The sequence below is a fragment of the Halichondria panicea genome, chromosome 17 (genome assembly GCF_963675165.1).
Source record: "Halichondria panicea chromosome 17, odHalPani1.1, whole genome shotgun sequence".
Lineage (NCBI taxonomy): Eukaryota > Metazoa > Porifera > Demospongiae > Suberitida > Halichondriidae > Halichondria > Halichondria panicea.
This window is the reverse complement of record NC_087393.1, coordinates 4,038,890-4,052,798: the sequence shown is the minus strand read 5'-3', so window position 1 is coordinate 4,052,798 and position 13,909 is coordinate 4,038,890. Positions and strand designations below refer to the sequence as shown.

General features: G+C 39.9%; 1 protein-coding gene across 1 annotated transcript in view; it reads left to right on the top strand.

Annotated features, from left to right (window-relative positions):
* The window catches only part of LOC135351418 (uncharacterized), a 29,893-nt gene extending 18,387 nt beyond the window's left edge, over positions 1-11,506 (top strand). Inside the window, exons 4-5 of the mRNA XM_064550403.1 lie at positions 11,353-11,386; positions 11,443-11,506. Coding sequence (XP_064406473.1) covers positions 11,353-11,386; positions 11,443-11,473 — 65 coding nt within the window. The 3' untranslated portion in view covers positions 11,474-11,506. The remainder of the gene's footprint in view (positions 1-11,352; positions 11,387-11,442) is intronic.
* The last annotated feature ends 2,403 nt before the right edge of the window (positions 11,507-13,909 follow it).

The following is a 13,909-nucleotide window of genomic DNA, read 5'->3' as shown; positions in this document are numbered from 1 at the left end:
TGGAGGTCTGACCACGAATATTTTACCCACGAATGAAGCGACCTTGCCTACCTTTACCTACAATCCAAGCAGCAACCACGAAAATATTATCCACGAAATGTCTCAATATTGCTGAACCACGAATATTTTGTCCCCCGAAAATTACCCACTTATATGGTAGCTTATTAATTATTATTGCTTTATCAGTCAACTCATGGGGTTGGTTATACCTTGAGCAAGTGTCTCTGTCTGGATGATACCTGCCACTCCATCAAACAACACTGGTCCTATCACCAAAAAATATGTTTTCAAAAAATACCTCTTCAATTTCGCGATAAACCTGCAGCAAGCACATGGCTTACTGTGTCCCGCCCACACGTTTATGAATCTAATTAGCGAGTTACCACCTGATCCGGGGAACCAATAACAGCAAAATGTCTCAGGGAAGATCACCAGCTGGAATGTCAAAACTCCTGTTACATGCAGCAAAGCAAAGTACATACAACCCATGCAATAATATTCCTATAGACTTACATTCACCCTTCACCTCGTTTATGTTTACGGACTTGGCAGTTGTTGTAGACATTTTAGACGATGATTCAGTTCGGGTGGCGACCTCATTCGTCAGGGCTGACTGAGGGTCCTGCAGTGATGGAGATCCTCCGCTAGAAGGAATGTTAAACATGCACAAAAATCTCTCGGCAAGCGCGGATTATTGTATTGAAAATGTGTTCGAGTTTTGTTCTTACCCCATGTTGTAATAATTTTGTGTAATTATGCACAAGTGACATGTGGTGCTGAATCCACTTCTTAGGAGGATGAAGATCTGCAGCTGTGGCAAGTGACTTACTCGGACCTGCATCATCTCTCCCTGTGCATGTCAGTGGTCCGTCTTGGCCTTTGTTTATAATTATGTCTGCAGTGGCTAAATACAAATATGATTATGATTATTGATAAACAAAAAATTGACGTTCTCGAGATCTTGGTGGCACTGTCTTGAATGTTAATTGAGGTCTCTTGTTAAATATGTTTGCTCCTGAAAAGGCCCCGAACGTTAAAAACAGGCTCCCTCGGGCTGAGGCCCCTCCAAAAAGCATCAAGAGCCGCACTACAGTGAGTACGGAGCACACCTCTACCTCTACACTGCTTAACCCCAAAGTCACACCTTGCCATCTTCAGCAAACTTTTAGTAGCGGCGTTCAACTCTTTATATAGTGTATTGGACATATCTTATTCCGCACACCTTAATAGTTTCTGTAACTTTTATAAAGGCCATCTTATATTATCTTCAACTTTTCCTACAGTCCCGCAGTGATGGGCCTCAGTCTGCAGTGGTAATTCTTTTCGTCAAAGTTACAGTTAAACATTACACTATGGTGTCGAGGAGGCATTGAAAAGCTATAGGGAGAAGAGAGAGAGATCTAAACAGACCAAAAACCAAAGAAGTAAAGAGGAAAAGCATTTCCCGTAAAATCGCCAGAAAAGAAGAGCAAACTATCCGCCAACAATGGAGCAATGCCCATGGTAGAGACACCTATGGAGACAAAGGTTTGAAATGCAAGATCGCCACAAAAAAAGATATGGAAAAGAAACCCATTGCAAGAAAGATCACAAAAAAAAGCAAACAGGTGTGGACACAAAGCCGGCCAAACACTGCAATTGGTGTCACTCTAAAACACACAGTCGAAAAACTTCTAAAGACTGTCCGTACAACAAACGGAACAAACAACTGCCGAACACACCCAAAGTTTTCTCTGCCGACGACCTGCCGTATAGGTCACCTGACGTCACATCTAGAGGAAGCAATGTGTTTGGTAAGGGTATATACTAAGCAACTTGTGTGCAGCTTCTTAATTTTTTTTCTTTCTGTTTTTTCTTCAGATGACGCTCTTTGTAACATAAGTTTTAAATTCTCTTTTCCGTGATTGTTAGCAGGTGATAAAATGTCACTACATACTTTCCTGCATTACGTACCTCGTGTTGTCATCTGAGTTGTCGCCTTGTCAAGGGGAGATACGTGCAATAGTTTGCTCTTCCGTTAATTCATTGACTTTCATTTTGGAAATGTTTCTAGCATTACCTTGTCCATAATTATAACTATACATCCGTGTTCCCTTCAAGTCTTGATTTTTCCTCCCCTGATTTGCGCCAGATCACACTTTAGTGTTATATATAGTTAATTATTTGTCTTATTTACCACTTATGGATCTGGGATTTCCCGAACATGATGTACCATGTAGTGATGACAGTAGAGTACACAGAGCGCATACTTACACAATAATTATCATTGCCTCATAATATCTCAGCCTTTTCAATACTAGCCTCTTGAGGAAGGCTTCTTGGTCGGTAGCTGAGATATACATATATTATGGCCACTCGTAATAACATTTTCGGGAATACGCTCCCGTATCAGTTTACAAATTCCTTGAGAACTTTATTTACATAGCTTGGATTGGTCCAAATAGCAGCACAAGGGATACAGTACCATTCTTCAGCACAGTCTAATTCAGCGGGATGGCCCTTATCTTCTTTTCTTCAATTCAGAAGGCCAGCTGGATTACGTTGTGCACAATTTATTATAACTAACATTTTCTGTTTGTTGCATGCATTGTCTCAGTTTTGCATGAGTTCTTCAATCATCAATATTTCAAAACAATTTTCTTGCCACTTCCGGCTCTTCACTGGAGTAATCATAGATACACAATATAAATAACTAGAGAGCATGAATATGGGATAATATATAAAAGGCAGTGATGGATGATAGCTTGCCATACCATGTTGAAAACGAGGCATGAGGTATTATGTGTTACATGCAGTGTCCCAAATCCCGAGGGATGAGGGACGCTATAACTACATCAAGTGATCCTTTTCTCTGCATGCATGCACTCGAGCCCTTCTCAGTTCTGTACGGCTATAATTATAGCTAGCAATGAACAACTTGTTACACTAATGGAAACATGCATGGCTGCATACAGAAACAGAAAGTCTGGAGGACGAATTCGAAGTTGACAAATGCCTAGAAGTTACTGGTGAATCCTACCACTGGCCATCAACCCAGCAAGCACTATATAGAAACTGGTAGTGAAAAAACTGAACAGCCACAGCTATAGCTGAGCTGAATAGCAGCATCAATTAAGCAGCCCCTGCATGATTCCTACGCTACTGGTTTTTTCAAACACTCATGCAGACTATAGAGACTAGAAACTATTAATCAAACACTATGTATATCGCAGACTGAGAGACTATAACAATAGCAGGAATCTTAGCAAGTATTAACTTTACCTCGACGTAGGTTTGGCCCTTTGTGGTGCCTTGGGCGGCGGCGGCGGCGGCGGTCCGGAGTGAGTTGGTGTCACGGTCTTTTGTTGTTCTATATTGGCAAGAGAATCGAAGAGATTAGTCAGTTTTGAAGTTTTTTTTGCAGTGTGTAAGTGATACAGACGATGCATATATATATATAGACTATACACCTAGTCTACATTTGTCACTTGGTGAGTGTAAATATTTTCAGATTGGTTGTGGATGACACCTCATTGTTTGTACAGCTGATAACCTTTGTCTGTTGAGTATCTGAGGATTACTTTCACATCTAACTGTCTTGGTCCCAGCATATACAAAGAATACTCGGACACAATTGGGAATATTTCATTGTATCGGAACTTTTACAGTTTCACAGATTCATCTTGTTTACTGAAACTCCATATCCATATTTATAGCTGCAACAAAGAGGGCAGCATGGTATACCTGAAACATTGCTCTTCACAGCGTTAAAGATGGGGGCAACTCATCATGTAGTTTTGCCATTTAAATATTCTGGTGGTGTTGGTTTTGATAGAATTCTCCCTTTGAATCTCTGATCAATAATTATAGGTTTTGGGACCTGGTCACCAGGAAGAACCAACGTTGGGCCACAGGTAGATGCTGTTGGCAATCGTTGTGATGCAAATTCGATACTTGGCTGATTTACTAATCCTATTGGGGGGATTTCTGAACACCCAGTTGAGAAGATATATTTTTCCTCACTTTGAACATGCAACCCATGGACATTTTTCTTCCGCCTTGGCTCGCTGTGTGCACGACTTTATTGCACAAAGTCTATTGCGCACTATTGCTATTGCTTTTCTAGGCTGCTCATTAGTGGCCTGTTCTTCAGTGGGAACTGGCTTTGTTACCTTGAGTGTTACTGGCTGAGGATACCTATAAACTTAATAACTCTGAACATGTCTTGAGGTGACTTGTTCTCTGAATACGGTTGGGGTGGTATTTGCATCGTCTTCTTGTAATAGAAAAGCAATCATGTTCCTTAGTGTGGCTGGTGCCTGAGTGCAAGCCAACAGCCACCACTTGTTTCTATTGCATCACATGAACGCAATAGTCAGTTGATGGAACGGTTCAAAACAAGTTAATCGATCGAAACTCTCTGCGAGACTTTAGCTTCGATACTAGCCTCAGTCACTCGTTGCTGCCTAGACCAGAGATACATCAGCCCCTTAAAACCATTATGACACTCATTATGGCACCAGATTTTAAACACTCATTTTGAGTAGTAACAGAATGAATATGTTCTGTACTTGCACTTTCTATTGGCGAGAGTGATCGATTAAACGCCCCTATCTCCCATCCTCGTTAGTGACTGTTAATTTTAAAAAGGAAGTTATAATTAGTCTCACCACATTCGCTTAGAGTTATCATAAAACATGTTAGCATCCAACTCCCTGCTGCATAGGCATTCTCTGCAGCCTTTATCTGTGCAGAATTGAGCATCTTGCCCACGTACTCGCACACAAAAGACCCCTTTGGTATTACCTCAATAGCAACAACTCTGCCCTCAAACCTTCCACTTTCAATTTGTGAGCTTCACATGTTAAATAGTTGATAACTGAAGTCTCCTCCTCCTCAACACTGCATTAATCTGTACTGTTTATTATAATTGTTGAACACATAAACAGAACAGAACGAAGCGTAAAAGGACATTGTGATTGTTATATAAGTGTCACTGTCTGCTGATTGTTAAGTGTGGTAATCTCACTGGAATAGTAAGGGTTAGTTGTTCTACCGCCAGCTTCTTGGTTTTTTTTTTATCTTTATAATTATAGTAATAACATTGTGATTGTAACATTGTGATTGTAAGTGTTGCAAAGTCACTGTATCCGCCGTCGTCTTGAGAGGGGATCATAAAAAGCAAGTAAGGACATTGTGATTGTTAAGTGTACGTGGTAAACTCACTGGATCAGTGAGGGTGATGGTAGTTTGTACCCCCATCAGCTTCCTGGGTTCCACATGGATCTTGTTCTTGTACCTCTTATTCATAATAATTATCTATTGTGATTGTACTAAACTCACTATCTTGGATGTGTGGAGTGTTCAGAAAAGACCTGTAACTGTAAAGTATATAATTATGGTTGTAAGTATTACAATTTCTTTCTTTTCATTTTCTTCTGCGTATAAAATATTTATAGGACGATTGTACTAAACTCACTATCTTGGATGTGGAGTGTTCAGAAAAGACCTGTAACTGTAAAGTATATAATTATGGTTGTAAGTATTACAATTTCTTTCTTTTCATTTTCTTCTTTTCATTTTCTTCTGCGTATAAAATATTTATAGCATAATTATGACAACACAGTGGCTGCCTTTAACGTACACCTGGTCCACCTCAGAGTAACGTTTCTTAGGCTGTATGTATAGAATATAGTACTAGTCACACGATGACCTGTATGTGTTTTGCATGACTGGTATAAACTCACTTTCTGAGTCGCGGCCTGCCATCTTCAGCAGACTTTGATTGGATGCTTGCAGGAATTGCTTCAATTGTTCGTTGACGCAACGAAGGCGGTGCACTTCCAAAACAGCAACTACACAGTATTTTTGCTTTAACAGTTACTTTACACTCTGCACCCTCCACAACTACAGTTGCCCGCAAACTCGAGGAATTTGTCCACCTTGCTCAGAGTCGTCCATATCGTGCTGCGTATAAACCATTGTGATTGTGAGTGTGGTCTTGTACCCTCAGCTTCCTGGGTTCCACATGGTTCTTGTTCTTGTACCTCTTATTCATTATAACACATAAGTATTGTGATTGTCACTGTCTTGGATGTGGAGTGTTCAGAAAACACCTGCAATTAATTGAGTAAAGGTAAAGTATAATTATGCGCATGGTTGTAAGTATTACAATTGTATGTACGAGTTACTCTCTTTCTTTTCATTTTCTTCTGCATAGTATACCCTGATCTTGTCTTGACTAGCTTTAATCGCAAACACAGGACCATTGGTTTCCTGTGTTGCATTCTTTACGATGTGAGTGTAGCTGTCTTTCACATCAAAATACCATTCTTTGTTTGCTGGCATTTTCAACTTCAACACTTAACGAAAGAGAATAATGAAAGATCACATTTATCAATGGTTGACTATGACAACACAGTGGCTGCCTTTAACGTACCTGCATGGTCCACCTCAGAGTCACGTTTCTTAGGCTGTATGTAGAATATAGTACTCGTCACACTACGTTATAATTATATTGTTATGACCTGTACAATTACACGCTGTATGTGTTTTGCATGACTGGTATAAACTCCCTTTCTGAGTCGCGGCCTGCCATCTTCAGCAGACTTTGATTGGATGCTTGCAGGAATTGTTCGTTGACGCAACGAAGGCGGTGCACTTCCAAAACAGCAACTACACAGCATGCTTGCTTTAACAGTTACCTTACACTCTGCACCCTCCACAACTATATACAGTTGCCCGCAAACTCAAGGAATTTGTCCACCTCGCTCGGGGTGTGGGACCATGTCGAAAGCTTTCTTAAAATCTAGGTTTTCAGTTTTCTATGTTGTCAAAAACTTTGGAATTAGTTGATGATCGGTTTCTTTGGAAGCCGAATTGTTCCAATTTGTAGATTAGGAAATAAGCTTTTCTACAAGATGTGAGTCGCCCTTCTTTGGGATTGGGAAGATTTTGTGGACCTTCCAGTGGGGTGGGAACGTATGTGAAGATAGAAAATGTGTGTGACTGACTGCACATGTGAGGCACAGTATTGAGGCAGGCAACTTTGTAGCGTCTATAGACCTCAAGACTCTTCACTGCAAAAATGATGGTGTGGTTTCCCACCAAACGTAGTGTGAAATAATTGTCTCAATAGTCCCATCAATAACCCATCATATAAATTCCACCAACTTATGTCGCAAGCGCCAATGATTTTCAAAATTGTCGAGCAACAGCACATCCAATATTATTACACAAACAAAAAGAACTAAGCCTGAGTGAATGACTCACAGAAGGTGGTAATTTCTTAATGTATCCAAGTAATGCATGTTCTGGACACCCTGGGGTATATTGAGTATGAAGGAACCCATACACAACAAACATGGTTGTCACAAGCATTTCACATGGTTGTAGCAAAAGGTTGTTACAAGGTCAACCATGTGACCCTACTTTACAAACAAAGAAGAAACGCATTCTTCTTCTTGGTGGCAGACGTGCGACCTAGCCCTCTTGCACCTTGCTTCTTCTGCTCGGTGATATCAATTATACAGCTTACCCAAAAAAAGGACGGCAACTGAATTCATGTTTTCCTCACCACCACGTACAGGTATACACTTCCCACACGAGGTTCGACTGTGATCTTAGTAGAGTCAACACTGTGCTCGGATTCACTGAGCTCTGGTGGTTGACCTTTGGTACAAGCATTTAGGTGGTCTTCGACGGTGTTAACCTTCCTGCAACATGAACAGAATCTTTCGGAGGAGTTGAACAAGCCTAGGTATTAAGTTTTGATGAAGAACTGTTTCAGTTAGACTGCAGAACAAAAATATTATCAGTACCTACAAAATAATAGCACTATACTGATTGCACAAACCTGGTGTGAAGTGGGAGCTAGCAGGCTGGGTATCGTGACCCATTCCCTCTCTATTTGGGACACAGCTGTTTCAAGGTGCTCCAGAGTATCTGGATACAGCCAGATAACATACCTAACTCTGCCAGTGCTTGCCATCTATTTTTCTTTTGCTACAATTTGATGTAGTATTGCGTCTACTCGTCATGCTGAATTCAGCACAACAATTTGTGCAATTAGAGGTAACTGAGCGACTTCCTCCTGCAAGTTAACTGTGCCCTGTAATCATGATAAAGTATATAGTTAGGGATAATCATGCAATAGCTGTACATTATAGACATGGTCAAGCCATATAATAGTTAGACACTGTTTAGGAAGTTTCTACATGATTTAGAAGCCCAAAGGGCTGGTTGTAGTATCCCGAACGCAGTGAGGGTTCTACTAGCCCTGAGGACTTCTAAATCATGTGGAAACTTCCTAAACAGTGTCTAAGCATTTTAGAGTTCTTATCTAATCTTTGCTACATGATTTTCTAAGTGAAGTACATGATTTTCTATTGAAGTACATGATTTTCTAAATTGGATAGAACATTTCTTCTAATTGCAGTATTTATGACAAACATGATCTAAATAAAACCTGGTAGACCGCCAACACTATAATTATTATAGGACACTATAAAACCATGGCTACATGGCCATTAATCTAGCCTGGAATGAGGTCTGTAATCCCGTCTTTGCTCTTATTTGCCAGAAGTGCTGTTAGAATCTTTAGTGTATAGACACCACTAACACCTGTATAATATTGGTGTATTGGAGCAGCTGATCATGATGGCATGTTTGACCAGTTGATTCGTTAAGAATTAGCTTTTATACCTTGTGATTACTCCTGTTCAGAGAAAAGGGTACAGAGCTTTTTCATGGAATCCCTTTTCTCATGGTGTCTCCAAGCCAAAACCTTTTCAACCCAACTTCCCCAGTTTTTTTACCCGTGTGAGCTCTCTACGGATCTATGTAATGAAAGATACATGCATACATGCAATAATATGCAACTCAAACAAACTCAAACAAACATCGTATATAATTATTCACTTACTGAACGTGATTCTCCAAGTGAAGGAAACATTTTGATGATTTTGATGGAGTGTCCTTTTGGATCCATCTCCTCCCAGCATATGTATATTTCATACATTTCTTTATCATCTTCTGATCAAAGCAAAGGCCACTTTCGGCTTTGTGTGCCTCTTCCTGAAGCCGCCTAACTTCTGGCTCATCAGTAGAGCACACTATACAGAGTAGAAAAATAATATAATTATCGGGTGTAAATTAGTTATACACTGCAACCGGAGAACAGAGGGCTAATCATTGTAAAATGCATACTTTCCGCATATCTGCGTTTTCTGTTGTTAGCAGCGCTAGTACTGCTGGATGTCTAGGAATGATAACCCTTTCCTTCTACGGTATGTCCGTTTCGAAACTTCTGCTTCAAGTATTCTCTTCAAGTTCCCTGCAATTAAGCAACAAGAGAGCTATATAGAAGGGACGTTGCCTTGAATATATGGTAAGTAGAGCTGTCAGTTAGTACCAATAAAATTGATTCTTGAGGATCTTTGCGAAGGGCGTAATAGCCGTGCATGCTAGTTAAGCATAGCATTACGTAGGCATTTCTCTACTCTATCAGTATGCATAGATATCTCAACTTTTAAAAATCAAGCCAAGTGGTCCCTTTTCTCAGATTGCATCACAAATTAACAATAATAATATATATTATATATAATTATACTTTGTAATTGTGGTCAAAAATGAAATGTGTTCAATATCGGATAATTGACTCTGTCCTATACCTGCACAACCTATGTATGCCTTCCTAACAAAAATGGATTTTACTGTCAAACCGAAGAGAGGAGACACGCCATCGGACAATTCAAGGGTGGTGCCCTGTTGTGGTAAATTGTTTGATAAGCAGTCTTCAACATACCCAAAACGTTTTGTCTGTAAAACAAAAAGGATATAAATTTTCTGATTTCCCTGGACCGAATGAAAGGTTAAACATTATCTCTAGGCAGCACTTACACATGCATGCTAATCTCATCCGCATCATGGGATAGACGCATACGCTTCGTTTGTGGTGCTGAAAAAAGAAGATTACTTGTAACTTGTATTCACACGCAGTGATCACATCACAAACACCATCATGTACACAAATTAAAATGAAAGCACCGTGGGTGCTGATACCTTGGTGGTAAAACTACTTTGCATGCATGCTGAATAATTATGAAGTGGGAAATGATTGACACGACTGTTGCTAAAAAGTTCAAAGTCCAAATTATTAATGGCTACCATGCATGCTACGTTCTAGTGCAAGGCTAACTGTTAAGTAGACATTCTATGGGCTAGTTTTGCTACACGCTACAATGGCTTTCCAAGTTAACAAACTAGCTATTATGCAATTGTAAAATCTTTTGGTTTGCCTTAATGATCTTTACCATTCCTTTTTTTATTGATCTACCATGTTCATAACCCTATATAGGCAATGGCATGGCATGATGATGAAAAGAGATCTCCACTCAAAGACCTCCACATCATGCATGCTATATATATATATATATATAGGAAACAGTGACTACAATCAGTGACTAATTGATGGTGCATGTTTATTTTGTAATTACGTGTTGTTACCATGAAAGGGTGTTTTGTAACACATGTGCATGCTCTGAAAGGGTGTTTTGTAACACATGCATGCTACAAAAGGGTGCTTTGTAAACTCGTGTAGAGGTAATTCAACACACTGACCCCAGAATTGTGTGCTACAGAGCACACTACTGTATAGGCTCTGTAAGCACACTGTGCTTCACAACACTCATGATGAGGTGTTAAGGTGCACATTGAGGGGGTGTTAAACTTAAGCAGTACAGCAGACTCATCTTTTGTGTGTTAATTAACACACTGCAATAAAGTGATTCACAGAAGGGTGGTATTTCCAAGTAATGCATATATATTGAATGAATGAATAAAATGAGAAGAAGGAACCCATATATATACACAACAAATGTCACAAGCATTTCACTTGCAAGGTCAACCGTGACTCACAAACAAAGAAGAAATGTATTCTTCTTCTTGGTGGCAGACGTGCGACCTAGCCCTCTTGCACCTTGCTTCTGCTCGGTGACATCAACATGTACGTCTGAGTCGGATCCCTCTGTACATAACAATACTGTATGAACTTTGACCCTACTTTACAAACAAAGAACGTGGCAGACGCACAACCTAGCCGTCTTGCACCTTGCTTCTGCTCAGTGACATCAATATGTACGATGTGTTTCATATCTCTTACATGCACATGCACCTTATCAAAGATGTCCCTGATTTCTCTCACTAATGAATGCTCCATTGTCGTATTTGTGTGTATAGTTGATAGTTGATAAAAAAAAAATGGAACAGTTGGAGAATTAAGGTGTGCGGGTGTGCAGTAGCTAGCTATGTCCAGTCACATGCATACATGCATACACTATAAAATTATATTATATAACGAGTTGTTATTCCCAGAGAGGCAACCAGCTGGAGGGGAGGCGCCAGAAATGTGAGTGGTCATGTGACTGTGTACGTATGAGTCACTGTTCTGTTTCTCCACTGCAGGAATGAACTCTACGAAACACTATCTATATAATTATTGTGTGTGTGTGTATTATATAATTATGATCCCCCCCCCCCCCCCCAGTAACAAGAATCATTACATGTGAACTATTGAAGCATGTATGAGGGTCGGAGGCTGAGATACCCCCACCCCTCTAACAGTATACGACAACACAAATGCGTGGCACTTAGAACAAATCATGGGGATAAGATGATGGTTGGTATATATGTTCCTAACTTTCAGAAAATCAATTTTTGCATGACATTGGATCAACTATAAGAACTAAGGTTATATTATAATTGCTGTTGAAAGGTAATTCAAGTACCCAATGATTCGACGATTCTTTCCGCTGCATGCCATCAACTTGAATTTCATGGAGGATCAATATGATTTTCTGAAAGCTTAGAAAAGAAAGAGATCAAATGGAATCGTATTTGAGCGATAAAAGCCCATGGTCCAAGGCCGAAAAATGACAAATTAGACCCCCACAAAGTTTTGGATTAAATTATCAGGTCTAGGGGTTGGTATAGATTATGCTAGCATAATTTTGAGCATAATACTGGCATAATAGGCACATTTATAACAATTATGATAATAATAGGCAGGTTTCACAGAAATACAGGTCAGTACGAGTCTCTCATAGTATAGAATTGCTGTGATTAATTATCTCCTTGCAATTCTATAATATTACAAGAATTAGGTTCCATACAGACATTACATGAACATACTATTATAAAATTCCTTGATATGGCTATAAAAATTGAATGAATTAACCTCCCACCAGAGGATAACCTCCGAAAAGGGCAAAAGCTCTGCTCCCAAAGTGTCCTTTATTCAGAGGTTCCACTGTAATAGATAGAGTCACGTGGCAATTATTTATAGTTTGATATTACTTGTGCGACGACATGGGGCCTATTAGTTGGGCGGAGCCCGACCGTCCTCGACGGGAGGTCGGGTTTCAAGCCTATGTCAGGATTTGTCTTGCTGAATTATGTAACACGCTGATAAGCAGCTATGAATAATCCTTTTATTCTATGAATATTATTATTCTGAAGTGGGTGTTAACCAATTTTACATTGCTTGAGGTTGCGCAACCGGACGTGACACAGACCACAGTAGAAATGCTGCAATCTGATTGGGCTGCAACTATAGTTGCAGCAAAGACAAATCCTGACATAGGCTTGAAACCCTACCTCCCGTCAGGGACGGTCGGGCTCCGCCCAACTAGGGGCCTATATGTTGTGCTTTGGAGGAATAATGGGCGATTTGAATAGGCAATTTGAAAAGAATAATAGGGAGCATAAAAGAATAGCATATTAAATAGGTAATATATCTCGAGCATAATCACCAACCCCTAATCATGCAGGTCCCTTTTAGAAAATCAAAATTGGCATTGGATCAATGGTTAATCGCTGTTGAAAGATATTCATTTAAGAGATTCTTTCCGCTGCCATAACTTGAATTCCGCAGTGATGGTCAAAGTTTTTTATGAAAGCCGAGTTACAAAAAAAGATTTTATTTTGTTGATGCCATGATGGTGTGGTGGACCTGGCTCGCTCTCTCTATCTCTCGGTGGGTCGATCGCATATGCTACGACTTGTTTATTATGGAGGAAGGTTATTAGTATTTTCAAAGCTAGGATAGAGCTACAAGCTATATACAACAGTAGAGAGGTTCAATATGGGAAGTATTACGGTATATAAATAGAGCTTTATAGAGTTCATGATCAGCGGTTAGATGGATACATCAGTGAGGTAACGTACATGTACCCGGTGATGTAGATATACCCTATAGGCTTTGCATGCATGTACAAAAGATGCAATTGGCGAAATGCATTAGCACAGTAAGCCACTCACTACTATTAGCAAGCGCTGCATGCCTGTTGTAACATCTCACGTGCACACATAAAAATCTGCTCCATGCAATTGTACTATTTGTTGCTGTCTGATACTTACTTGTTATAGCACCCCGAAATGTCATTTGGCAAGTAGCTGATGAGGGTGCATGTACGCTATACAGTTTGATACCAACCTCATCATGTCCTGATATAGGATCGTCTTGCAGTTCCAAGAGTACTTTTAGGCCATCGAAAACCATCAATAATTCCTTGCACATTCCGGCCATTATGTGGAAAAGAGCCTACGCTATACAGTTTGATATATATACCAAAGGGGTTTCACTGGGATATTGGGTTACCAATGGGGGAAAATTGAAGTCAGTGGGTGAGAGCTTGTTGCAGAAATCTGAATCGGGTGAGGTAGATCTATAGCAGAGATTGAAATTTTTGCAAAAAACATTCGGCAGGCCGACTAGATCTAGGTAAATGGTTAATATCCGTCGGCATCATGCCATATGTATGTTTTACAGGAAAGAGGTACACTTTGGTGAATGGTATAAGTGCTGGGCTCATCATGCATGTTCACCCTAGCTGTTTGACAGCACAGAAGACAGTGCATGGTATTCAGATCT